We start from the raw sequence: 27,435 nt of genomic DNA, 5'->3' as shown, positions 1-27,435 counted from the left end.
TGGATATTTCCACTTTTCTTTTAACGTTGATTTTATTCTAAACATTTATTAAACAACATTTTATTTCAAATGTTTTCTGAATGTGTTGACATCATTATTGTCGTTCAATGTATTCTCGACATTTCTTCTTTATACTCAACATTTCGATTTTATTCTCGACATTTCCATTTTTTCCAGACTTTATTGTTTTATCGACATTCCTATTTACTGTAAACATTTTGACTTAAGTCTCGACATATCTTCCTCTTCCTAATTTTTCTAATGCTTGAAAAGAAGGTTGAGAACAACTTGCTCCTCTCATTTTTTCTCCTTATGCCTGGCCCTAATACTCTCTGTTCCCTATCTATAATTCTGTGAGATGACCTCAGCCGTCACACCCTTTTTATGATATTAGAACATGCAGGGCACATGCTGTGGCTCGGGGCTAAATGAGACTCTGCTGACCGATAAAGATGCCATTAAAGGTACAAAAAACCCAGTTATAAAACATCACAAAAGTATGGTTTAAACTGAACAAGGGAGTCTTAGTTACTGAAAAGTAATGTGACCGCATCAATAGAACATTATTAAGGATCGTCATGACAACTGGGGAAACTGCATCTGCTGAAGAAGATCATGGGATCTACTATATTGAGCTTATACAGGCCCTTTGTATGCCCATTTTCAGGTTCATATCTGTATCTTGTGCCTCTACTGAGACATGTTTACATGCTTTAATGTTCAAAAAGGTCTTTTCTCAAACTGTATAAGACAGAAACTCCCTCTGGAGGGAACTTTGGGATTTTAGCCTTTGCTAACATTTACATGCACACAAATCTATACAACACACTACAGGAAAGGGGAAACCCCTACAAGCATAACAGGGTGTCTTTAATAAATCATCTTCATCAAACATTGTGTACAGAGCTCTAGTGTTGACACAAATAGCTTGATGGATTGGCTATGTACATTTTCTTTTTGATTCTCCTTGCTTAAGCTACGTTTATTTCATGGAAATCAACAATAAATGTAGCAACAACCTGTTAAGGTTATTGACTTGTGGTCAAATAATTGTTGTTTACTTAGCCTTAAATACACTCCGGGTTTCCAGTAACTTCTACAATATGTAATTCTAGTACTAAGACTGCTATAGGAAGTCAGTCAAAATGATTGTATCTGTGGGAGTTTAAAGAAGCTCTCAGTTCGTAATAATTGTTATTGTGTATTTACATTCACAAAAACCTATATAACACTACAGGAGAGGTAATACCCTAAAAAGCAGAATAGGGCCCCTTTAAAGTCACACTTCTTTTGTCTAGCTTAAACACTGTAGCTGACTTCCACCAAAGTGGTTCAGCGTCTTCAAAAGTGACGTCACAGCAGGGTGCAGAGGTTCAACAGACCACACTTCCTTGAGCTAAATCACTTTCTATCAGTGCTTTTTGGGCCGTACTGGTAACACGTGCAGAGCTGCACAAAGTGTGATGGTGACTGTAATAAGGAGAAGCTCCCCCCCAGTATGCCTGACCTACGTCTCTGCAAGTTCCTCCACCCAAAGCGCTAAGCACCGAGTCCTCGTCTGAAAATACATTGCTGCCGGTTACATGATACTCAGGGCTTTAAGGGCTCAGAAATAGTTCAGTCTGCTGCTGGTGTAAAACACACACACACACACACACACACACACACACACACACACACACACACACACACACACACACACACACACACACGCCGTGCTGACCAGCACTTTGCTTCCTGTGCTGAGTCTGCCTCTGGGCCTCCATCTGCCTGAATATATGAACTGCTGTCACATCAAGTCCATTTTGAATTTCAATTCACTTCATTTCACCAGGCATTTATACTGCCTTGCCATTTGTTATAACGTGTCAACCATATCAGTTCCATTACCCTTCACTTCCCCGAAGCGGTGATTGTGTGTGTGTTGACCGAGGGGCAGGGTAGGAAACAGGAGAACAGGTAAGTGCTTCATGCCGCCTCTCAGCTCTTCACCTCCTGAGTATAAAATGATCCTGAGGTTTAATTATTTTGAATTTCAAGTACATTTATACCCAATATTCCCCTGTGTGTTTATGCATCAACGACAAGCTCTTGTGGTAAAGAGCAGCATACTCCCCCCTCACTTGACTGCCTGTATTGACGCGGTGCTACCCTATGGGTGCTACATCTCACTTCAGTTGAATCGCTGCTGCGCTTAAAGCTTTTGGCCCCGGCCACACGAGGACAATGTGTCCAAACATAGAGAACAATGTGTCCAAACATACGTTACAAAAGCCAGAGTTTGTATGAGTCAGACAGCAGCCTGGCTTCAGCGTGCTGGACTGGAAAGACGTATTAATTGAGGAAGTTAGGAGATTTTTGAATAAGTAAGCTCACTCTTGTCGAGAATCTGTTGTTTAATGTGAAGCTGGAGCCAGTTGGCGAAGTTTAAAAGCAAAACGGCTGCTGGCTTCTGGACTTGACTCAGATTTAGAAAGCATTACGCTATAACCTTTGGTGAGTCCATGACTAAAACATTTGATAAGTTCCATCAATTGTAGACCAATTATATTGAGTCATTCTGCATTCTGGGAACCAGTACACCACTATATCGGGTTTTCCAGAATAGCCCATGTCATGGTAAACGAATACAGAGTGAAGGAACAGTTTTAGATTATGTGCTAATACATTTCAGGGAACATGGGAATGATCTTAAAACTGTACAATGAAAGTGTTAATTAAGACAAGGGTTTTAAAAATGTACCTTGAGCATGGTTAGAATATAAAAATAAGCTTAATATACTCAATGAGAACTGAAATAACTTTTATTATCAGTACATCACACACACACTCAAACTGATAGAAATACAAAAGTCTTATCCCTTCTTTACAGTGAAGTACAGTATTATATGCTACAGTAACATACACACTCATTCCCAACACGTGAAATGATATAAACCATTACTGAATGGCCAATGCTGGTTAATACTTTATCACCAATGGCTCGTTATTTAATGACCCAAAGTGACTTCATGCAGACCCAATGTTGATGCGTTTCCTGTGCACTAAACTGAGCCTGGAGTGATTTCAGGTGCCTTGTAGATAAACTCAAAGATTGAGCAACAGATTTCTTCCATGTGTCCAATTCCAGGATAAATGCGTATTTTATCAAGATCTTCTCCGTCTCGGCAAACATCAACGATGCAGTGACGGTCATACCCAAACAAATATGGTTTGATATAAAAAAACAACCTCCTTGGCGAAGGTAGGAACCCCCCCTGTGTATATCCATGTATCGTCTTTCATATTTTTTGCATGTAATACATCCTTGTGTCCCCTGATTATCACAACTGGAATGATCTGAGAGGGCTGGAGACAGAAATGCAAAAAAGAGGCTACTCATGATGTACATGTGGGAACAGAGGGACAACATGAACACATTTTCAGTCATGACAACACAGAGGTCATCATACATGAAGGTCATCATACATGACAGACATCCGACTATAAACAAGCATTCACTTTTACAACGTCTCACATACACAATCTTTTTCAGAACACACTTGAGACTAAGAGAAAAAGGCAGCTTTACCAACGTATGATATAGCTAAAAGAGTAAAGAACTCAAAGTGTAACAACTGCAGATTGGTGACTTATTTCCTGTCCTGAAAACGTACAAAAAAGGCAGCTTGAGAAATATACTTTAAAAATTCTTCTTTCCAAAATTGTATTGTAAAATAAACTCCACGATGCTTACTACCAGCCCTAAAATGCATATTATGTTTGTGCATGCAAGTATGAATGAATGTAGTACAACTACCACACTAAAAGAATGACACATTGATCCACTGGCCCTGAAATGCTCACTTGCTTCAGTAAAACATTGGTAAGTCCTAAAAAGATGCATTAAAAATGTTGATAAAAAAGAAGAAGTCTCCGTGACAAGAGCAGACATTAGAGAGAAAGGCTGGGTCTGTGTGAATCCTAAGGGACGTTCAGTCGACTTTCTTGCTGCGCAGTCGGAGTGTGTCCAGTAGAAACCTGCTCATGGAGCCAGTGTGCTGCGAGAGGAGGGTCAGCACCTTCCCGTGAACCAGGGTCAGCAGGGTCTGGTGGCCCGTGGCCAAGACTCGGTACCAGGGGCCGTAGAAGGGGTCGGACACGGCCGGGCACAGCATGTTGTTCAGGTTGACCTCGGTCGCCTGGGAGACAGAGACAGACATGTTCATCATATGATGCTAGTAGCAATCAAATAAGTTTTACTACCATGGCTGAGTTTAATTTAGTGTCCTTTGCTTTATGACCATTTCTTTAAGTTAACAGTAGAAAAGACTTGGCAACTAAATATACTCAAAGTACAAAAATTAAAAGTATTGTTTATGCAGATTTGTCCATTTCAGAATAATATATATATTATATGTTTTTGATTATGATTGATCATGAAAGTGTTCTCAAAGCTGGTAAAGGTGCAGCTAGTTTGAATGACTTTGTATACTGCAGGGTAGCTTGTGAATTTACTCCAGGTGGAACTAAAGTCTGATTTAACACTTTATTATATTTCACATCATTCATTTAAATCTGTAAAGTAATTAAAGATATTAAACAAATGTAGTGGAGTAAAAGAACACAAATCACCTCTGAATTGCAGTGGGGTAGAAGTACAAAGTAGCACGAATAGAAATACTCAAGTAAGTCCCTCAAAATTGAATTTAAGTACAGTATTGAGTAAATCTACATAGTTAATTTACACGTCCATACCAAACAGTTATTTGAGTAAATTATAAATGTGAGAATAAATATATTATATGATGATATTATAATTTTAAAAAAAGACAACGTCGTTATGTTTAGTGCACTTTTACAATCTACTGAAAACCACATATAAATATTTAATATTAAAAGTATATAAACAAAAGTTAAACATTCATAAATAAATACATTTAAATATGTTATAGTGCACTGCCACAACCTACTGAAAGCTAAACATAAATATTTATTGTAAAAAATATGCTATAGTGCATTTCCACAACTTACTGAAACCTAAATACTTTGACACGTTCAACATTTGGGTAAACTATATTCAATAAGGCAGTCATAGGTGTCAAAATGGTCCAAGTATATAGAAGGGAAAGGCCGTAGTGCGAAACACAAAACAAGGTCATTATTTTAACCCGGAATGTGGCACGATAATGGTTTTATCTGGATTTCCTTGTTTCCATAAACATCACAAACCAAAGTTGTAAATGAAAATAAATGATGATTAACTTGTCGGCCCTTTTTCTGCCCCAACCAACATTAAACTGATCCCCCATATTTCAGCTGATGGAGAAGAAGCCGGAGAACCAGTGTCAAAGCACACTTTAAAACACTTGGAGAAACTAATCTCACAAGTGCCTTCACATGAAAAAATACTTACTAAAAAGAGACATATAAGCTAAATAAAGCCTGTAGACTTTGGGTTATCATCAGGCAGTCTCAACCTCTTGCAGGAAAAGTACAAACATCTGCCAAGATTCAGATTAAATATACATTTTTGATATTTACTCAAAATAGGCTTCTGAATCCTCGATATAAAACTTGATCGGAAAAGTTAACAGAGCAGAGAAGTCTCATGAAGACCAGAGTTTCAGAATAAATGCCGATATGAGGTGTGCATTAGGTGAAATGAAGGATCAAAAGACCTAAAAAACAGGTCCTACAATCTGATTGGCTGAAAGGGGAAATGCACCAAGCTGCTCTCGATGCTTCATTAGGAACCAAAGGGTGATGTGAATAACCTGCAATCATTTCAGAGCGAGACCTTTAGTTTGAAGGAATTGGAAAAATAAAGATTGGTAAAAGTGACTTTATGTGAGAGTTTGATACTCATGATACTTCCGTGTACTTTTGCACACAATGTTGCAGCCAGGCCGACACCATTTGGCCCTTTTTGATCCCCTCTATTAACCTCGGTTTCTAACTCAAGTGGATTTACACTTCTAATTGCTGTTCAACTCAACGTGACTCACTCATGCTGCTGCCTCTAATTTTTATGTACAGCGGGGTGGACAAAAATAATTGCAAGTGTCAAAGAATAGGATATGTAACCAGCTGCGAAAATTAGACTCAGTTCTAAAGAAAATTATGAGAATGCAGGAACAGAGCTGACAGGCAGGCCCTTAAACAGCCACTGGTGAAGCACTTACAGCATTGTATAGCCGGAACAGAAATCAACATGGAATACAAAAAGAATGAATGAATTATCCATTAATTCAGAAAAACAAAACAAGGTGAGGCATACAAGACAACTCAAGACCTTTTTAGTCTAGCTCATCTGTATTTATCCTTCCATCCATTACATTCTCCTTACTTCATGGTATGTAATGTTGTTATACTAAGTCCTTTCTTTTTTTAAATACTGTATGTCTAATCCTGCCTCTGGTGTTTCCTCACTGTACAGTGAGGAGATGTGATGTTTCTTTAGTTCCTGTTTTTTTTTCATGTATTGATCGTTGTTATTATTGAGTCATTTAGTGCTTTGTGTGCAGATGGAGGAAGGGTTTGTTGTATTGTGTGAAGCATATTGTGTAACATTTTACTTTTAAAGTCTGAAGTTTTTGTAATAGTTGTGTAATTGCTTTTCTTACTGTGAAAAGTGAATTGTAATGTATAATTAAATATGCTTATTCTTATACAGAGGATTTAATGACACTTGCTGTTATTAAAGGATCAGGCTCAGTGTAAGCTTGTTTGCACTAGATTACTATATAAATCTTCAAAATTAAAAAAGGAATTGCAATTCAAGTGTATTTTTTTAAAATCGGCATCAAACAGGCACAAGCTAAAACAGGAGAATACATTCCAGTATGTCATGTAAGTAGTAGATAAACATTACATTGAATGAGTCAGTATCAGCCCTGAATCAAAAGCAAGAGCCTGGAGGACGTTCAAATTAGGCAGTGAAAAAAACACCCAAATCCCACACTGGCATTTAACGTGTTATGAATATGCACATTTATATATTATTTAAGGAGGTGCAATCATCCAATGCGTAACAGGAGAGGTGTATATGTATTCAGATGTTATGTGTCTTGTTCTTTATACCGTTTCAGTATTACTTATCATTCAATCACAGTTTTCCTTTGCTTGTTTAACTCATGAGCTGCTGGAACAACTGTGGTTTATATGCGCTGTCGAGCTCTTGCAGCTCGGCCAGGTAGGGTCAGTTATGTCTCTGAGGGTCCAGGTCATAAGGGCGAGGCATTGAGATCAGACCATTCACTCATGTTCTCTGCATAGGGACGTATAGTGCTGTATCCAGCAGAGGGCTCCATCTTACCAGTCCGAGGAGCTGCAGGAAGAGGAAGTGGTAGAGGAAGAGGAGGCCGGTGGAGAGCAGAGCCCACCACATGTCCCCCAGAGGCTCCGGCTTGTACACACCTGCAGAAAAAAGAACCTCAGTTATGTAGGTTAAAGAGAGAGCGAGCGCACAGAATGTGGCAGCTCTGGCCCAGCTGACCTCCCCTGCAAGACGCCAGTCATGTCAACAGATGGAACACCCTGCAACCACGGTAACAGGATGCGGTGTCAAACTGACTTTTCCTGTTTCCTCACTGCTGCTAGAGAACTACCAGGGGAAGACATTAAATGTGCACCGATTATGTCAGTTTGAACAAGAACAAAGAACGCTTCCTTTTGTGAGGCTCCAGTGTTACGTTGCTTATGAACAATGAGGCGCTTCATGCAGAGGTTGGATTACTGTGATGCGCCCTAGTTACATTTAGACATGAAATCTTTTTTTTAAAGCTCTCAACCAAACCATATGCACTCACAGGAATTTCCCCCTGTACCAACATGTTCGTAGCATGTCTTGCCTACAGGTGAGATTACTGTAAATGCATATAGATGTGCAAAATGAGGTTTCCAGTTTATGCACATACGCCTTCATGTTGTAACGGGCGAGAGCAAAAGGTGTTTGTTTGGAGTAAACAGATAATTACATGATTTAGGTGAGCCGTAAAAGACACAGCAGGTGCACTGACTCAAACACTTTCAACAAAATGGAATTCATCCAAAGATAAAAAAGGTCATGGTAGCCTTGTGTGGTTGATACATGAGAGGTATTTCACCTTGAGTGTCAATGTGAGTGGAGAGATTTTTAAAGGTCAACACTAACCTCCTTTCCTGAACAGGTATAGAGGCACCAGGTACAGCATGGAGTGCTGGATGTAGTAGATCTCTTTCTCAAACGGCAGCTGAGGAGAGAATACACCATTACACTTCTAAACGACCCACATTAAGCAGAACATTTGCTTATCCAATTTGCTTATAATGTATATCGTTTTAAAGAGGCCCTTTTTTTTGCCTTTTTTCCCTATCCTTTAGTTTTGTATGGGTGTGTGTGCATGTAAATAGTGTGCAAAGTCTCAAATCCCAAAGAAGGGAGTTTTTTTTCTTTGCATGCTGAATGATGTATTTCTAAGATTTGTATCATCGCATCTAGTTTTAAAGGTCACCTATTATGCAAAATCAAGGTTGTCAAGTAGTGTTTCATACATAAATATGTGTCCTCTCTGTGTTAATAGACCCGGAAAGTTTCAGGAAAAGTGCCAGTTCATTTGTATTTAAAGCAACAGACACATAATCAGCTCTTTTGAAAACAGAGGGGTTTATGGGATGCTACAATGCTCGATCAGTTGGGTATTTTGAGCCAAACACTGCAGAGACATGTTTTTTAAACATCTGAGACCTAAATTATAGTGTTGAAAGAGTATAATAGGTGACCTTTAAGAGGTCACACTCAGCAATATAACAATAACTATAAACATATTGTTTTAAAAACACAAGGGTCCACATCACAACTTTGTTTCCATTGTGGTGTAGTTGATTCATCTTTTTAGATTGTGTTTTTTATGCTATTCCATGAAACTTAGGATCATGTCTTTGGTAAACACCATACTTAAAAGATATCTTTTTTTTATGTTTAGAGATGTAACCATCAATCAACTCATTGAAGAGTGATTTGATGTATGATAGAAACACTGTCAACCACACAGGAGGGTGGATTAATACAATTGTCTTTTAACATTTATTTTCTATTAGCAATAAAGTGTATTTTATTTATTTTTCACACCCTTATGCATATTCCTTGCACAACATGCGGCAGTAACCGCTCATAACCATCCACTGTACGGCTCAGACACAGCTGGAGAGTGCAGCGTGTACTTAAAGTTATCATTATAGTTATCATTCTTGGTGTGGACGGACATTAAATCAGTGTGGGACTTCCTGCACTCTGTCTGCGCCGCGCTCTAATGCACTGACCTCAGAGCAGCATTAATAACCGGCGCTGGCTGCAGTTTGAACTGTGCTCTGCTGGCTCTGCATGAGAGCAGCGCTTCAGTCGGGGTTTGTTGAGTTATTTCTATCCATTATTCTACAGCTAGCGAGTGGAGTTATTAGGGAGCGTGGCATCAGAGAGCTCAAGCTAACCTAAGATCAGGGCCTCAGACTCAGGGGAGAATGAAAGTGAAAACCACTTTAGCAATAAATATACCTTTTTGGTTTAGAAAGAAACCATCTGCATGACTAGGGATACTTATTATCAATAGTGTAATCTATAAAATGATACCACTACTTTTTACATTTTTAATACAAATGTATAACTCAAGTAGATTTATGAGAGTATGCTGCCTCTTTAGTCAATTCTGTTGAAACTTTAAAAATCATGTTCATTCCTCACATTCATTTTTAGATCTGTGGTGAAGACTATTTTGAAAAGAGCAAGATGACCTATTACATTATGTACTATTGACGCTATAGGGCACATCACTAGTTCTGTGCAGAAATACTTCCTTGTTTAAAAAAGGTTCTTTATCTAACAGGGAAATAGAGTTATGACAGGAAGCCTTTGCTTTTCTTTGGTACGAGCTGTTCTGTAGTATGAACATTTGATCTTCACAGGGATCATGTTGGACAAAGCTCAAACTGGCCAAACTTGATTAAATGTAAGCAAATATACTTTAGAGTGCATTATCTTCTGCATCTGGGGCTCGTCTGCAGCTGTCAGTGAGAGCCTTTCAAGCAGCCAGCGATTTCCTTTAGTAAAAATAGATTCCCATCATCAATTAAGCTTTGCTCTTGAGACCATATTTCCTTTTCCAAATGTTTGAATTTAGTTCTTTAGATTATTTTCTTTGGAGATGCTAAATGTACTGTAACAATCATAACACTGTCAAATGTTTGAGAAAGAGAAGATAAGTAGTCATCTTAAACATGTCAAAACTAAGGGATTTAACTTGTTCCCCTGCTGAGCTGTCATCAAAAAATAAGTATCTGGATTATGAAGACACCTCCACTTCAGAGACAGAAAAATGGAGCATCAAAGAGTTTTCAACGGAGATTTTCCAGTCCTAGTTGCTTACCAGTCTAGTGTTGACTACAGGGAACATTAATGCCAGTAGTGCACCATTCAGCATGTGGACATGCAGCCTGTAAACACACAAGGAAAAAATGAGTAAGCTAATAATAATAATATTAAAATTCACAACCATCTCACATCCTCCATCACACCTGCCAGGAACATCTTAACACCAAATGTCCACATTGCACGCACCATTACATGATCAACATATGAGTTTGAGTTAGTGCTGATATAAGCACGGAGGGCCAGGTGGAGGACGGTGTGATTATGGTCAGAGCTGCTGTAAGCCAATCAGAGCGCTCCCTTATGCTGTTAGCAGCAGCTGTCTGTCCTCCTTTGGCGGGGTGCGTTCCTAGTGGAAGTGTTGAATGTGACAAGTCAGGTCACAGAAGGCACAGGCAATTAGAAGCTTTTTCTCAAAGCGTACGTTTAAGATTCTTGACGTTTTTAACAACCATAGAGTACGTTTCTGTCATTTATCTGGTTACTCTGGCTATTCATTCATTATTTGCCTGAAACAGAGGATTATATTTATAAGTTTTGTCTACAAAATGTCAGAATAAAGTGACAAAATGTCCATGAAAGTTATTTAAAGTCCAAGGAGATGTCTTTAAATGTGTTATTCCAAAATATTCACTTTCAAATGCTTCAAAACCAAGAAAAGCAGAATATACTTTACTTGAGAGGCTGAAATCAGCATTTCTGCATGAAAAATTACTCATTAATGATCAATGTAGTTGCTGGTTATGTCTCTATTGAAGGCCAGATCATTGAGTCGAGAGCAGCTCCAGCATAAATATAGATATAGCCAAGTCTTTAGTTGGGACACATTCTTCAGTTGCTTCCATCTCACTCGCTATTCACCACACACACAGCCTGTCTGACCCTGCAGGCAGAGTGTTGATGGTTTTGGTGTGGGGGTTGTGTGTGATGCTTGTTCAGTTAACTTCTACACATTTATTTTTCACCAAAAGTTATTGTTAGAGCTGCCGTGTCCAAAAGCCCAGGAGCTTATGTGTCAAAGTGCTTATGCGTCATGTGTTTGCTCTTTTGTCAAATGAGCCGAAATGACTGTTGTGACAGCCAAGGTCAGTTTGAGAACTGTGGAACTGTGGGAGTGTCAGTTAGACTGAGTCCAGCTGTCACTCCGGACCTTAGAGGTAAAAACGGTCTACCTTATTCAAATACACCACCACTGAGGCTGCAGCCACAAGAGGAAGATAACGGTCGTATCTGCTAAAGTTCTCTATCAGATAGACGGTTCGGCCACACGAGGCCGACATGGAAACGCAGAAAACGATAACGAGTCCCAAGGCGAACGAAACGCTCTGGGGGGCCAAACGGCTCTGTGATTACGCCCTGTAACGATCATTTCCTGCTAACGATGACGCAATAGCCCCAGTGTTTCGAGCCAGGTCCCGGTATCTCGCAGGACAATGCACCCAGCAGGAGCTTCCAGCTAGATTTGATCGATGGACATAAACGCGAGTGAAGTCTAATCGGACAGGAGAGGAGACACGCAGCTCTGCATGATAACCAGCTCCGCCCGCTGTGATGGAGCGATGAGCGGAACAAAACACACATTTCAAGTTAGATCATCACCCTTAGCTATTTTAATTACCTTTCAAACTACCTAAACTAGTTATAAATATGTCGGGTCACTCATTACTGGATCAGCCAGCTGCATGAGACCACGGATACTGAGAGGCTCCGTCCTCCGTGTATTATTACTCTTTAAAGCTCAATAAATAACAAAGAAGACCTTTGACCGGCACTTTTCTAATTTTGTCCGGAAGATTTAAACTTTAACGGACATGTTGACCGGTGAAACCCCACCTCTGCTGCTAAATCCAGCGCGGAGAATAAACAGAAGGGCAACCATGGCAACCATGCATGCGCGAGAAGTCTTCTTCGCTGCTTTTGGTGTACTTTGTGGCAGAAGTACAGCGCCACTTACAGGCCCGGTATATGTACTACAGCGTCTCCAGCGGTTCGAGCTGTCTCGTGTGGACGGACACGTTTCTGGTGCCTATTGCGTGTGGACGGAAGACTTTTTTGATAACAATTTTGGTGCGTTTCCGTTATCGTCCTCGTGTGGCTGCAGCCTTAAACCTTTGCCAAGTGTGTGGTTTTTATTTAAAATTATAGAAAGGAGCTTTAGTATGTGTATGTGAAGTGTATTGATGATTTGGGAATTAGGCATTTACCTTGATATATCAATCACTACACTATGATTAGACCTTTTACATGCACCAAAAACCTATATAACACACCACAAGAAAGGGAAAAGCTAAATAGAGAACCACAGTGACGCGTCGTATAACCCGGAAGTAAGTTAGCACTTCCGGTTCCTTCCTCAAAAAGCAATGCATTTTTTCCATAGGGTTTTGGAAAATAGCTCGAAATAAGGTCTGTGGTTGACACAAATTTAAGAGATAAATCACGTTTTGTTCTACGACATTAAATACATCAGCAGTGACCCCACTGGGGATTTTTGAAGAGTTTACGTGTCTGAAAAACGATGGTTGTTACCGAATGGCTGAATAGGACTACAGAAATTCTCGAGGCCGTTGTACGTCATTACGCCGAACACGTAAACACTCCCGCTAAATTTGTTTTCCTCTGTGTTCTGCTTGAAAGCAAGTACCTGCCTATCTTTAGTATCTGTATATCTATATCTGACCATTAGAATCTGTATTTTTGAAATTGTCGTATTTAAAACGACGTTTTACAAATTATAGAATAATTAATTACCAGTGTTTTCCAATTTTACTCGGCAGTTCTTTTCGTTAGCTAACGTTAGCTAAAGCTAGCCCTACTAGTTAGCTACGCAATGGTTTGTTGCTTTGCTCCGGGTTGCAGCCACAGGTCTTCGCATGAAACGTGCTTGTTCTATCGTTTCCCGGCCGATGTTTTCCAAAGGAGAGTCTGGATTCGTGCCATGAGGTAAGCTGACGTTACAATTTTGTCCATGTCACGGTGAAATGTAAATAATGGGTAGTGTATCGCCGTTTTAGAGATTGCGCTGCTGAAAAGACCGCAACACAAGTAAAGATAATGAACACATCCTATTAAAACCTGTGTGGCTTATATGATAAGTCTTATTAGTACAAGCAGCATAACGTTTCACCATGTAACTAAAGATTGTAGTCAGGGAAATCAGTTTGACATATTGAACTAATAACAAATCACCTCTGGCTGGCAGAGAACTCTCGGCTCCATAGCTTCTCTTGGACGTAAAATCACATGTACATTTTACATTTATATTCAATTTAATATTCCATCCCTCACATACTTTTATATATATAATAACTTATATTTTGTTTTTCTTGTTATGCTGCTGCAAACATTTCCCAAATTGGGATCAATACAGTAATATCTTATCTTAGTTATATTTCTTAATTAATTAAGATAAGATATTATTATAATTAGTGTAGCAGCTGACACCTATTTTCAATATGGATTAATCTACCATTTATTTCTTTAGTTCAATTTTCATCTATAAAAATGTCAAAATAGTGAAAATGTTCACGAGACTTATCAAAGTTCAAGGTTTTATCTTTAGATGTTTTGTTTTAGCCTATGTACTGTATGTCTTAATTCTCTTACAGTATATGTGACGGTGTGACTTCCATGAAACTAATATTTTATATCTTCCCAACAGACGAGCTGACAGGAAACCTAACACTCTAACAACCACAACATTGCAAAGGCGAGTAAATGTAAATTAAAAACAATTCACAATTTTTTTTATTTCTTCTTCTTTCTTGCAGTGAGGTGAAGCTGACCTTGCACTTGGTGCCAGTAAGGATGTTCCTCACGCAGGCTGAATGTTTCTCCTTCCTTACTGACACAGAAGCCCTTGATTTGCAATGCTTCACTAATTGTCATTTCCCTGGCTCTGTAGGGACACTTTACCTCCAGCACAGCAGAAGACCCTACCAGACCATCTGGAGATGCCCCCAACAATCCTGATAGGGAGAGCCACAAATCTGACTCATGGACCTGCATCTGAGTTGCAGTGGTGAATGCCCTGACGCCCTCACATTCATTCATAGTCCCCCACTGTACAGACAAAACACCATCAAGGACCTGTTGTTGCCCTAGCACCCTGGCAATAAAGGAAGCAGTCACACACTTTGACCTCAGGACAGCTCCAAAGTTGCTGGCAGTCAACCTTCCTTTCCTGAACAAATGCCAGTTTGGGTTGGTTCGCTGACCAGTGGTAGCCACCTGAATTGCCCCCTGTTGCTCTTCAGACAATGCCATGCTTGCCACAATTGCCTCAGGTCCCTGATGCCCAACAGATTTGATCATTTCAGGAACAGTAAGTGTTTCCAAGCTGTAGTGTTCTTCTTCTGGCTCGGGGGAGAGAAGCCAAGAAATTCCTGAGAACCTGCCCCCGAGTCTGTCCCTCAGCCAGTCACGATCTTTGGAGGTGGGCTCTCTTGTCAGCGGGTTAAATTAATTATTGGTTTCAACAGTCACATTAAAACAGTTACTAAATCAGCTTACTATCACCTAAAGAACATATCTAGGAATAAAAGACTAATGTCACAGCAGGATTTGGAAAAAACGTGTCCATGCTTTTATCTTCAGTAGACTGGACTACTGCAATGGTGTCTTCACAGGTCTCACTAAAACATCTATTAGAAAGCTGCAGCTGATTCAGAACGCTGCTGCTCGAGTCCTCACTAACACTAAGAAAGTGGATCACATTACTCCTGTTCTGAAGTCTTTACTCTGGTTCCTCACTAACACTAAGAAAGAGGATCACATCGCTCCTGTTCTGAAGTCTTTACACTGGCTTCCTGTGTGTCAAAGAATAGATTTCAAAATAATGCTGCTGTTTATAAAGCACTGAATGGTTTAGGACCAAAATACATGTCTGACCTCCTGCTAAATGATGAACCATCCAGATGTCTCAGGTCTCCAGGGACTGGTCAGCTTTCTGTCCCCAGAGTCAGAACTAAACATGGAGAAGCAGTGTTCAGTTATTATGCTCCAAATATCTGGAACAAACTCCCAGAAACCTGCAGGTCCGCTGCAACTCTTACTACTTTTAAATCCAGGCTGAAGACTTTTCTTTTTGTCGCTGCTTTTAATTGAACTATTCATATCTTAGACTGCACTGTAACTTTTATCCATGTATTTTTTCTTTTAATGTTTATTTTATTAGCTTTTCTTTTTAATGACTGATTTTAAATGCCATTTTCTTAATGTCTTTCATTTTTTGTAAAGCACTTTGAATTGCCTTGTGTTGAAAAGTGCTATATAAATAAACTTGCCTTGCCTAGAAAAGATTTCATGTGACACATACAATTGATTTGTTGATGGGAATTAATGTGAATAAATTAACTCTAGGTTAACGGTACTCTTGCTATCACTACTCACCGACACTATAAACCTTGTCCCTCATGCTAGCCCTGACAACACCGGTAAGCACACCTTCATCTAGGCTGCACTGTAACGTGTCCTGACTTGTAGTGGTTCTCTCCTCTATCTACACTCTTCTTGTCATCTTTGTAAAACGATATCAGACTGGTAATTGACACAGCCATGACTTCTAGTTAAATTCAGTGTGGCTAAAATGAAAAGCTTTGTTAAAATATGCAAGCACGCGAAAGTCAAATTCAGCTTTATTGTCAAAAATTCTACAAGTGTTATACATCCAGAAATATCGAAATATCGTTTCCCACTGTGTGACATGTATACATAAAACAAAACGGGCCTAGATAAACGTGGTATACATTAAACAAAACAAAAAGGGCCTAGATAACCGGGGTATACAGTTTAAAATGTTAATATATTTAAAGTGTTCAAAGTGCAATTTCAGTGCAAGTCAGTTGAAACGATCTTAAGTTGGCGTGACGTTGAAGTCGTGCGACCCTGCTGCTGTACTGGTTTGTAGTTCGTTTATAGCATAACGTTAGCATCCCGTTTTGGCGACTAGATTTATGATTCAGAAATTATAAAAGTAGGGTTGACATGTGGAGATTATCCGGCTGAACAAAACGTGATCCCTCTCTTAAATGTGTGTCAACCACAGACCTTATTGCGAGCTATTTTCCAAAATCCTATGGAGAATTTGCATTGGTTTTTCAAGAAGGAACCGGAAGAAGTTTACTTCCGGGTTTTACGACGCGTCACTGCGGTTCTCTATAGGGCCTCTTATAACGGGGACTTGTTTTTGAAAGAGTCACAAAAAAAAAAAAAATGTTGTCCCTCAGGTCAGCGCAGACGGTGAGTTTTTTAGTTACAGCGGATCAGTTTTATATATTGCAGAGATTCACAAGAGCAGCAGTTAGATTTAGGCCGCTATGAAACGACTCCTTTCACTGTGCCCTGCTGTTTTGTTCATGGCCTGAGAGAATAAAGCTGATTAGTCACCCGCTTCTCTATTGAAATGAGAGTTTGTGTGGTTGCATTTTAAACAGATACACCGGTTACTTTCACTCCCTGTTGTATTTCTAACAAAGCAGCTGCTCAAGGAGTTTTCTCTGTAGTTTCTAAACCGCACTTGCTGTTGCTATGGTTACCACGCCAAAATCAACCAGTGCTGAAATCTTTATGAGTCAACAGGATTACAATTTAAAGCGTTTGTTTTTCAAAAAAGTTCCTATGTTTTTATTAAAGCCATCATCTGCGGGATTTTTTCCCAGATGCCACGTTTACACAAACGTCAAAGAAATCCTAACATTATTTCTCAAGGGAAATACACTTAATATATCTGGCAAGCTGAAACAGTACCAGGGTTTTTCTAGCAAAATATAGTATGAGGACAATACTGTGGCGCTGATTTTGTATACAAGATATATAGATTCTCAAGAGACCACTGCCCGTATAGAAGATGGCTCCGTAAAAACAAAGCTGTTTATGCTGTCTGACAGTCTATTTGACACGATTTACAGTTTTTGACGAACAGAAATATTGTTTTCTGTCATCACTTTAAAATGTTACGAGGAATATCTGCATTTTGGTATGAGGGCGCACCTAAAGTAAGAGGGCAAAGCTCCCCTGTCACCCGGTTGAGACAAAATTCTGAGTATTATATAACATAGTCTATTATGAGAAAGAACATCTTGGCCTGAAGGATCAATGTCATTTTCTGAAGTGACGTACTTAAACAATTTTGTTTTCCAAATATGAAAGAAGATTCACAGACTCACTATTTAATTAGCTACTTTATAGTCATTTCAGGTAGCTTCTGTTGCCTTGATGAAACCTCTCACTGCAGCTGCATCGGACTCCCATAGGGCTGAGGAAACAGAAAGTGACCCTGCTCGTATTTATTTCAGAGTAAATCCAACTTCCCACTGGCAAAAACACTATCATTCTCTGGAATAATTAACTGTCCAGACAGTTGGTGAGGCGTGACGACTTTAAACCCCAACAAATCTATTACAATAAAACTCTACAAGTAATTACGATCAATGTGGCAATTGCTTTTCATATGACAATACAAATAATTAGGGTCTGTCTGCCCAATCATTTTGTATTACATTCTCTGCAGGTACATCTTACGGTTTGTTGACACAGAGTCGTGACCCTTTAATGATATATACACAATACATTCTTTAATTTGACTGAATGTAACACCAAAAGGAGCCAGGGGGGGAAATACTCACCTAAATACAACCATTGCTGTTTTACATGGCGGGCAGGCCAGCAGGAAGATCTGTTGAAGAAAGAACAGAGAGATGACAAAGTGCATCATCACACATCTTTAGTGCCTCTAACGCAATATGAAGAAAATAAACAAATTGCTTTAACGCATTTTTATTATAATAAGAGCGGAGGCTACTGTTAAGTGCTTCTCGCTTCAAATGAGAAAACAAAATGCCGAGTTCAGATGGGACCCAGGAGGTTGGTCTAACAATTACTGTAGATTTGAAAGCATTAGAATGGCTGACAAGTGCTGGCATAAATGTATTTTAGTGCCTAATTTCAAACAGGCCTGTCGATAGAAACAATCCACAACTCATTGCACATGGAACAGGGAGAAGGAGAATAATCAATTTCTGTTGCAGGAAGGCCATGAGCGGGAATAAATCCTGGACCATTGACCGACGTGCTTTGGTCAGGCTTTAAGTTTAAGATAATGACTGTTATAAATTAAAACCTTGAACTTATGAGTCCAGGTTAAGTTTATAGCAGAATCAAGTGACCTACCAAAAACACTAACAAAAGCTCCAGATATTTGATTTAAAGAGGTTTCTCCCTTTCCTGTTGCGTTTTTAAGAATTGTGTGCATGTAAATGGTTTGCAAAGCCAAAAATCCCAAAGTCCCCCCCCCACCTGCCTGAAACGCATTGGACTATGTTGACTTCTGTATTAACAGACATCACCATGCAACACTTGCACTTCTATTGGCTAGCACTCTTACAAATTCTATGTGACAGGCTAAGGGGCGGGACATCTCTAAGTGATTGACCAATCACAAGAGAGCCAGCCTGTTGACCAATCAGAGATCAGAGCAGACTGGGTTCTGGTTTCAGATAGAGGGTGAAAAGAGGTGCTGCAGCACAGGCAGTATGAGTAAAAAAAAAAAAAGAAGACATTTTTGAACATTAAAGCATGTGAAGCATCACAGTGAAGGCACAAAAACAAAAAGGAACCTGAAAATAAGCACAATAGGGCCCCTTTAACATTCAATGAGAACTAAAAGGGAAAGCCAGTTTATAAATGGTTTCTAAATCATTCCTTTCAAATACAACAGCACATGTTGGCTTTCTAATTGAATGAAATTATATGATATTTTGTAATTTATCATCCCAGTTCTGCATCTATGCTCAGTGACTGTTCTGTTTAAGGATAGTGCAAACATGGATTGGTTCAAAACACCATCTGACACAAGAAAGGGTTGGTTTGCCGGGAGGCTGCAAACAGAATTACAAGAAAGCAATTTACTTCTGTACAAGTCTCCACTGGCCAGGGGATATGTCTTAGTGATGGATCTACAGCAGACCCATCAAGTCTTATTAACCTGCACAGTGAACAGAGGGAAGTTTGTTCTGCAGACACCATCGGAACAAACAAAAGCTTTTTAGTGCAGGGTGGGAACAAAAAAAAAAAGTTCCTGTTCCTGTGAATATTTCTTTATTGTACAAATGTAAATTCAGATGAATATATTCTTTCTTTTAAATGTTTTTTCTAGGGGAATAAAACAATGCATGCAAATTGCTTCTTTATTTATTAATACAATTGTTTGAAGAAGAATACATGTGTGCATTCTTAGGCCTTGCAAATCCCTGTGAAGTATTATTAAAGTAAGCCACTATTATTTCACACACCTCATCTCATATGGAACCGCCATGTGTTTGATAATGAATGAATAAAACAACTTATAGAAAAATGAGGCAACAATTGCTGAAATAAATACATTTTTGTCAAAAAATAATAATTTCATCATCCTTATAGTGTTGAAACCATAGACTGTATGGTTGAGACCTGCCTTTGAGACCGTGACAAAATGGCAGAAAACGCTCCGTTTTAAATGATGTACATAACAAAACATCAAAAGGTTTAAGACGTCGGTAGGGGGCCAGAATGGTGTGTGACTTTTGTAAAGTGCAGACAATAAATAAAAGGAAACAGGAGGGGAACTAATGTTGCCAAATAACCAGGGGGTGCCTGCAGAAAGAGAGAGGGAGTTATTAAAGCTATTGAGTTGTATAAGCTGGGAACAGTATGCTCAGAAGTCAAGAAGAGACACTGATGATGGACCTGTCAATCAAGCAGTGCAGTGACTTGTAGGAGCAATGCAGAACTGGAAACAGCGGGGGTCCCCAGTCGAGCTTTATTAAATTCACTTTTTATTTCAGCGTTAAAATACCCATATAAAAGTCTGTATTTAATACACAATGGCTCTTTTCTGGTGACATTTCTTTAATTGAATTTGTTTGCTATTCCAGAATGGCACTAAGAAGATGGTGGTGTTGTCACTGCCAATCACAATCTCCCTGGCTGCATCTCACTTCTCTTAACTTCAATCCTTGCGTCCCTCAATTGCGTCTTTTCCACGAGAAGGGAGAAGAAGCAGGAAAACGAGTTTTAAGAGCAATGGGACGTCCTTTCCTCCGGAGCGTCACGTTAAGCGACGCCGCACAGCTGATTGTCTGACAGCAGCCAGCTCTGTCCCCGTTTTTTTCACAAACACCCTGTAGTACCCTGTACTAACCTCTGTTAGTACACATTTACTGACATAAACATTTGTATCATCTGTTGTAGACCCAAACAAATAAAATAAAAACTCATTCTCAAAAAAGATAAACGCCATTCTTAAAATGTATAGACGAAAGTCGATAGTTACTTGGTATAAAACAAGTGGATATAAAACAAAGATATTGAGTGCAAAGGAGTTACCACTGTATCAATGGTCAGCCAAACACTGTTCACAATCTTCTGCAGCTCAAATAAACCATTCAGGCCAAATTATTTCCACATGCTTGATCACATTTATGACAGTCCGAGCAGCCTTGGCAGTGCTGTTGCAGAGTTAAAGACTCTGAAATGACTTCAGATGTTTGTTTCTCGCCATTAATTTTACAACCAAAATATTGTTTTATCTGGAGGTGCAGCAGCCTAAGACATTCTACTTAATGGACTTCAAAATAAGATACATCACAAATCCCAGCCTCCCAAAGCTTTTGGTAGAAGAATAAAAGACAGACAATGAAAATGCTAAGTCAAAGGTGACTTGGTTTGATATGGTGGATTAGACCTTGAGTTGTATAGAGCAAATATAACTATATTTTTGTTGTAGAAAAACAGTTCTGCAGTATTTTTTAAGTAAAAGCATACAACACGAGTGTCACTGTATACTGAAAATTGAATCAATTGCGTACAGATTGACAGAACCCCTTACGGATAAGCAGTACTTCCTTTTTACAAGTGTAGTCATTAAGTGATACAGTTGAGTGCTTTGAGAGTGATCTGAATGACTGAGTAAACAATCTCCTAGGTTATAGCTACAGCTGATAAATGAGGGCACGTTAAAGATAATGCTGATACTATACTCCGTTATATTGATGGTGCATGTTTGCTGCGCACAGCTTGTTAACGGCACGGTACTTCAAGTTATAGGCAAGCTTTCAACCCATAAAGCAAAGACAAAACACCAAGTCTCTATGGTCATTGCTGCAGTGTGCAGTATTTAAACCTTGAATTAAACCCATTCAAAGCTGCAGCAGAAAGGCCAACTGCCTGTTTTAGAGGAGGGTTGACATATTGTTACCTGGAGTCTACAGAGTGTCTCTCATGATTGTATTGGATCAGTGGAGTCGTGGCAATATGTGCAAGGTAACAAAGTTCACCTGATAAGAGTGTATGTGTCTGGCACGAGCTTAAGTATCCTGTGTTCAAAAGGATCCACCCAGATGACTGTAGAATCCTGTAGGAGGCAGTGAGTGATTTAAACACCAGCCAGTGACATTTCTTTAACCCATATTAACATCCCTATACTGTACGTTAGACAGCACTTTCCAGCAATGACAAATGACGGTTGCTATTGGCCAACCAATTATTGGCCTTTCAAAAAAAGAAATAGGAACAGCAAAACAAATCAAGTTTTTACATTTTTTGCATCATTGATATATTTATATTGCTGATACAGTGAGAAGTGAAACAAGAAGACGTGAATGAGCTTTGACTTGCGTCAGCACAGACAACTCGTAAAGATAGATGCAAATTAAGTTGTTTTGCTTTGAGGTGAAAAGTTTAACTAACTTGTCTACATAGTAAATGAATTAAAGAATGGGTTCAACTGATAAATCAGATGAACATGAACCAAAAAGTGTTTTCTTTTACTACCTTACTTTAAAAAGGTTGTATAGTATCCTCTGTAAGCATTGAATGGGCCTTATTTCCGACAAAATAGTTTGTCCCCCACAACCAGGGCTATGCAACATTTCAATATTGGGATATTAGACTAGATATCATCCTAGATTTCTGATATTGTATAATAAGTGTTTTTCCTGCTTTGAAAGCCTGCATTACAGTAAAGAGATATAGGTTTCAGAGCTTACCATACGAATCTAGATTTCTTGTTTATTAGGGTACATCTGAAATCTGCAGTCATTCTAAATATCTTGATATTATGCAAGAAAACAATATCAAGAAACACTGCGCCCCTGCCATAGTGAACTGACTCACATGAACATGGATGACAGTCAAATTGAGCAGTCAGTAATCATTTCCGACGTCTGTCAGTTTGGCGGTGGGCCTGCTCTTGTTCAATGTGGATGAAACAGACATCATGGTTGTCGGATGTGAGGCTTGAACTCATCACTCAGCGGACTCTTCACCTCACGCCCACCTTGTGCCAAGTGATGCTCTATCTCCTGGTGTTTTTTATGTTTGTGTGATCTCATGTGGTACTGGACACAGCCACTCTATGCATGACAAATACATTTTTTTCACCGACTAGTAGTTTCATGACAACTACATTTAGATGGAGCAGTGGTTTTGCTTGAAAGGTGTCTTTTCTACAAGTTAAAAAGACAATCGACACAGTAAGCATTAGTGTTCTGTGAATATTTTGTAATAATATTGAAACTATTCAGAAAAAAGTCAATGCTAATGAAGCAATCTAGCAGACGGGCTGCTTTAATGACACTGCAGCATAGCAACACAGTCAAGTGGCTATGTTATCAACACACAAGTGAAGTAGATGCCAGTGCTGATTACTGAAGGACTGAAAATTTTAGCAACAGCAACACTTGACTTTGAACACTTTGCCAGGCAGCCAGGCATCATGGGAACTTTACAAGTGGAAAACCTTTTCCAGCCTGTAAAATGTGCTCATGATTCTGTACTATAACCTTCTCTAACTTCCTGGTGCACTGTTTTTATGCATGCTTGCTGGGTTAACAAGCTAAAAAAGGGAAGACAGGAAAAAGAGACAATACGTATGACGGAGCTTCATCTTGATTTGGTTAGTCTGAAAGCAATTACGAAAGCCACACCCATTTACTGTAAATCCACCAACTGTTATGGGGAACTGGTGGGTTTTATCCGATTATAAAATGAGTCAATACAAGCACACTAAATACAGTCGCACAAAGTATCATCCTGGGAACATTCACCATTACTAAGCTGTTGAATCTTTGACAAACATTAACTCTCCTTCCAGCCCTCTGGTTGAGAAATCATCTGGAGCACAGCTGCAACATTATGCCCACAAACAATAACAAAGCCAGAATGGAGAGCGCACTCCTTGTTGCACCTCTGTTTCTGATTATACAGTCAATCTCCAGGCCCTATTCCCCTGAACAGATAAACTCCTGGAGGCAATCCCTGCAGAGCCGTCTCCTTTGATCAAAAACACTCTGCCTTACAGTTATCCTGTCTCAAAAGCAAAATGGAAATGTTGCAAGAAAACTGTAACTTTCACCTCTTCCTTTTTCGAAACATTGCTTCTTTTCTGCACATTTCCCCTTACGATCACACTCAACCGATGGTAGAACAATAACTTCTAAGTACTTACACATACAATAAAAAGGTACATGTCATTTACTATCCCACTTTATGCAATGTTAAAATTCTTACATCTCAGATGGAAATAATAATAACAATACTGCACTTCATTTATATGACAGCTTTAGTTACTTGGCATATTAGCGTGTTCAATGAAAACCATGCATTTGAATATTTGTGATAAACTGGGAAATCAAGTTTTCCTTTACGTGTTGAAAATGTTTCCTACTTCCTAAGTTCAGGATCAGTTGCATCCACACAAAGCTGAAAAACAGGGCAGTTTTTCCAGTTTTTCACATTGATGCTACAGATCGTAGATAAACTACTCAACAGCAAATAAAAGGAGTTGAATTAGCAAAACAGTAATTATCTACTAAAGTAAATTGTAGTATACACAATTACCCAGCAGTCTAATTGACCCAGAATGATGAAATGTAAAAGTGTCAATACTGGAGTAATCCCAGTGTGGTGCTTTAAAAAAGGATCTAAATATGTATCACCCCCCTGCACCAAACTGTCAAAAAGCAAGAGGAATGCCTGCTGTGGATTATTTTAACCTTGGTACCCATTCATGAAGGGAAGTATCACCCCCATCAGTCACTTCTTCATCACAGAAAGTTATTCATTCCTCTCCACCATCTATCAAACACTACTGTCCTGTAATCTGAAATAATCAGGGGACATCATTTTAACTTGTTCTCCATAACTCATGTGTATGACAAATACGTTATAACACAGTTGGCAGTGATCCGTTGCCATGACCCCGTGGTGTGCAATCATGTACCGTGAAGGTCAGGAGCAGCAGGAGACACATGCAGGTGCTGCATACACTCATGGGGGAAGTGGAGACAGAGAACCTTTGTGCTGTTTTCGACCTCTGGTTCAAACTCAACCAAATGCAAAACAACAACATCAATCCAACTTGACTCGCTTCCTGTGCACTTTTGCATTCAGCTCAGACTACAATGCTCCTCAGTAGTAGCCTCAGAGCTGTTCATAAAATCACCTCTTAGTAATAAACAACTATTCCTGTTCAAATCAGATGACGCCCAGCTCTGGTCGCATACCCTAAGGGCTGAACTTGACGGAACAAGTCTTTTTACGAGGCAGCGATTTCAGTTTGGACTACTTCCGCTTACCAACTGTGATTATTGTGAATTTGCAACCCATGTTCGCGCTGTGAAAGTGTACGTAAGAAAGCCAGATAAGAAAAGGAGTATGTCTGCAGTTTAACTTTTTTTGTTCAACAGTTTTGGTTTTTGTAGAGCTAAAAAGGAAAAGCATGTTGATATGCATATAAAAAAGGAAGCAAAAAGTACTTTGGTAACACTGATTGTAAAAATACCAACCTCAGTGTTTTACCATGTAGATGGGAGAGGTTAGGCGTAGCTGATGAAAATGGGGGCAACATTATCTAACATATAACCAGTGCTCGACACCTGCCAAGTTCACTGAAACACTGTACTTATGTATTAAGTTCAGGTACTTGTATTTTACTTAGACCTTTCCATTTCCTGCTAAATATTAACAAAAGAAAACATGTATATATTTGTTCATGTCCTGCTTCTTTTTGCTTTGCCCTCACTACAGTAAAGAGGGATGAGTTTAAACTCTTTTGAAAACTAGCTTCTTAAAAAGAAAAACAGGATCAGATCCATTATACAAGATATAACAATGAAACTAACTTATCATTAATTATTATGGGTTAAGAAAAACATAAAGGTTCAAGGTTCTTTAATGTCAAACTAACATAATAATAATAATAATAATAATAATAATGGATTACATTTTTTATTAGAGCGCTTTTACAGGTGCTCAAAGCGCTTTACAAATACACATTACACATATTAGACATGTAAGAGTCATTACTGTGGACATTACCCAGAGCATAACATAGCTACAAAGTAATTATGTCGTTGAAAATCTTAGGTCACAGGCTTCTCCAACAATGCAACACAATAATACAAAACCCGATTGACACATTAATGAATCAAACTTTTAAATATAATATATTAATTTTGTGAAATGGGACGTCTACTTGGGACTTATGCTCATACTTTTGTACTTGAAATAAGTTCATTTTTTGAAAGCAGAACTTTTACATGTAAAAAAGTTATTCTAAACTGGTTTGACCACTTTTACTCAAGTGAAAGAACTCGGTGAAATGTTTCACCTCTGCACGTTTGGAAGAGAGGAGGATGAATACAAATAGCTGTTCATATCAATTTAATGGTTGTTGCTTTGGAGTGCACACAGTATCCTTACCTGAACCATGGTCATGACATGGCAGGGGTTCAGCAGGTAGATCACAGTCTTGGTCGCGAATTTGAACCCAACCTCCACTCCAAAAGTCATGCAAAGGGCCACCAGCAACAAGTTCTTGCCCAGACTGTCCTCCTTCGCGCAGTCTTTTCCCACCACTCGGTGCTCTTTGGAGAGGTTTATTTTCTTTAGCGCCACGCAAACCTCTATTAAAGAGATGAGGACGATAACCAGACTTTCACTGATGCGCTGCTGGGGCGCGAGGAAGGCGGCACAGTCCGGGCCCCCGTTGCCCTCAAACTTCGGGTCCACCCCACCATAGAGCCAGTCCAACAGGCTGTATATGTTATATCTAGACATATTCCTCTTCTCGTAGTGAAAAAGATACGAACAAGATGGAATAAAAGACGTCACACTGACTTCTTGGCGAAACATGAACTGCAAAATGTCCCTTTCGTGTCTTGTCTCGTGGTTGAGGGGTAGACATGTATCCACCGCCTCGGTGTGTGTTAGAGCTAGCTCAAACACCCGACTACCTCATCCACACACAGATGAGGAACTTCGGCTAGCAGCAGGAGGAGGAGGCGGCTTTAGTAAAACCCGTCCCTGCTGCTGGTACCGGGTAGTGGCAATTATTCCACGTCCCTCACACAATTGCTAGCTGACCCGGGCAAGTAATTTGGCTTGGGCATGGTATGCAACAAGCTAGCATGCCGGCTACGTGCTGTGCTGTTAGTCATATCAAACTATACGACAGTTTGCTGGGGGTTGAGTTAGCAACAACACTGACACCGGATAGCTTAGCTTTAGCAACCAATCTTACCCTGCTGAAATGAAGCATGGGTTTTCTGTATGCCCAGAGTTTAGCCTCTCAGGCTGCGGATCACAAATCTCATTAGTTCACAGCCAAGGTGCTGAATTCAGCAGTGCTCCTTTAGTGTGAAATTAATAGTAGCAGTAACCGGGGCAAATGTATACGTAAATTAACTAGAGAGGTCAGTTTTGCGACCTAGCTGATTGGTGTTAATCATAATTTATTGTAATATTACAATAATTTTGCACTCAATGCAATACAAATGCTGACTGTACAAGTAAGATATACATCGAAATTATCTGGTATTTACAAATGTTATCGAATGTTGACGAGAAATTAAATTATGTTAGATTTATCTTTTTCTTACTTCACTGTCCCAGCTAACACATAGTTTACTCTACCTGGAAGGCAAATCTGAGGGCCTCAACTCAAAGCTCTGTAACCAAGGAGGAAACCCAACACATGTGATGCTTTGTGATGGTGCGTTCATGAACAATCTGGA

The 27,435-nt window shown here is 39.3% G+C and overlaps 1 protein-coding gene and 1 long non-coding RNA gene across 2 annotated transcripts; one reads left to right on the top strand and one right to left on the bottom strand.

The window, feature by feature from the left end:
• Positions 1-2,786: 2,786 nt before the first annotated feature.
• Positions 2,787-26,958, bottom strand: tmem164 (transmembrane protein 164). Its single transcript, XM_079652353.1, has 6 exons — positions 26,123-26,958; positions 18,010-18,059; positions 10,383-10,449; positions 8,135-8,213; positions 7,298-7,398; positions 2,787-4,181 (listed from the first exon to the last, which is right to left on the bottom strand). The coding sequence occupies exons 1-6, from the start codon at positions 26,552-26,554 to the stop codon at positions 3,975-3,977; spliced, it is 936 nt and encodes a 311-aa protein (XP_079508479.1). The 5' UTR covers positions 26,555-26,958; the 3' UTR covers positions 2,787-3,974.
• LOC307020785 lies at positions 10,463-16,981 on the top strand. Its single transcript, XR_013802978.1, has 2 exons — positions 10,463-13,327; positions 14,046-16,981. It is a non-coding gene; the product is annotated as an uncharacterized lncRNA (long non-coding RNA).
• Positions 26,959-27,435: the final 477 nt, after the last annotated feature.

Source organism: Notothenia rossii, assembly GCF_949606895.1.
Source record: "Notothenia rossii genome assembly, chromosome: 9".
Taxonomy (NCBI): domain Eukaryota; kingdom Metazoa; phylum Chordata; class Actinopteri; order Perciformes; family Nototheniidae; genus Notothenia; species Notothenia rossii.
Note: the sequence above shows the minus strand (reverse complement) of the source record. Positions and strands in the feature narration are given on the sequence as shown.

Bases quoted from the DNA above. Each gene is read 5' to 3' on its own strand.
- tmem164 (XM_079652353.1), bottom strand. From the start codon at position 26,554: ATGTTTCGCCAAGAAGTCAGTGTGACGTCTTTTATTCCATCTTGTTCG. The intron at 18,060-26,122 runs GTAAGGATACTG...TTTCTTCAACAG, and splicing joins ATGTCATGACCATGGTTCAG to ATCTTCCTGCTGGCCTGCCC. The intron at 7,399-8,134 runs GTTAGTGTTGAC...TTTTTTCTGCAG, and splicing joins ATACCTGTTCAGGAAAGGAG to GTGTGTACAAGCCGGAGCCT.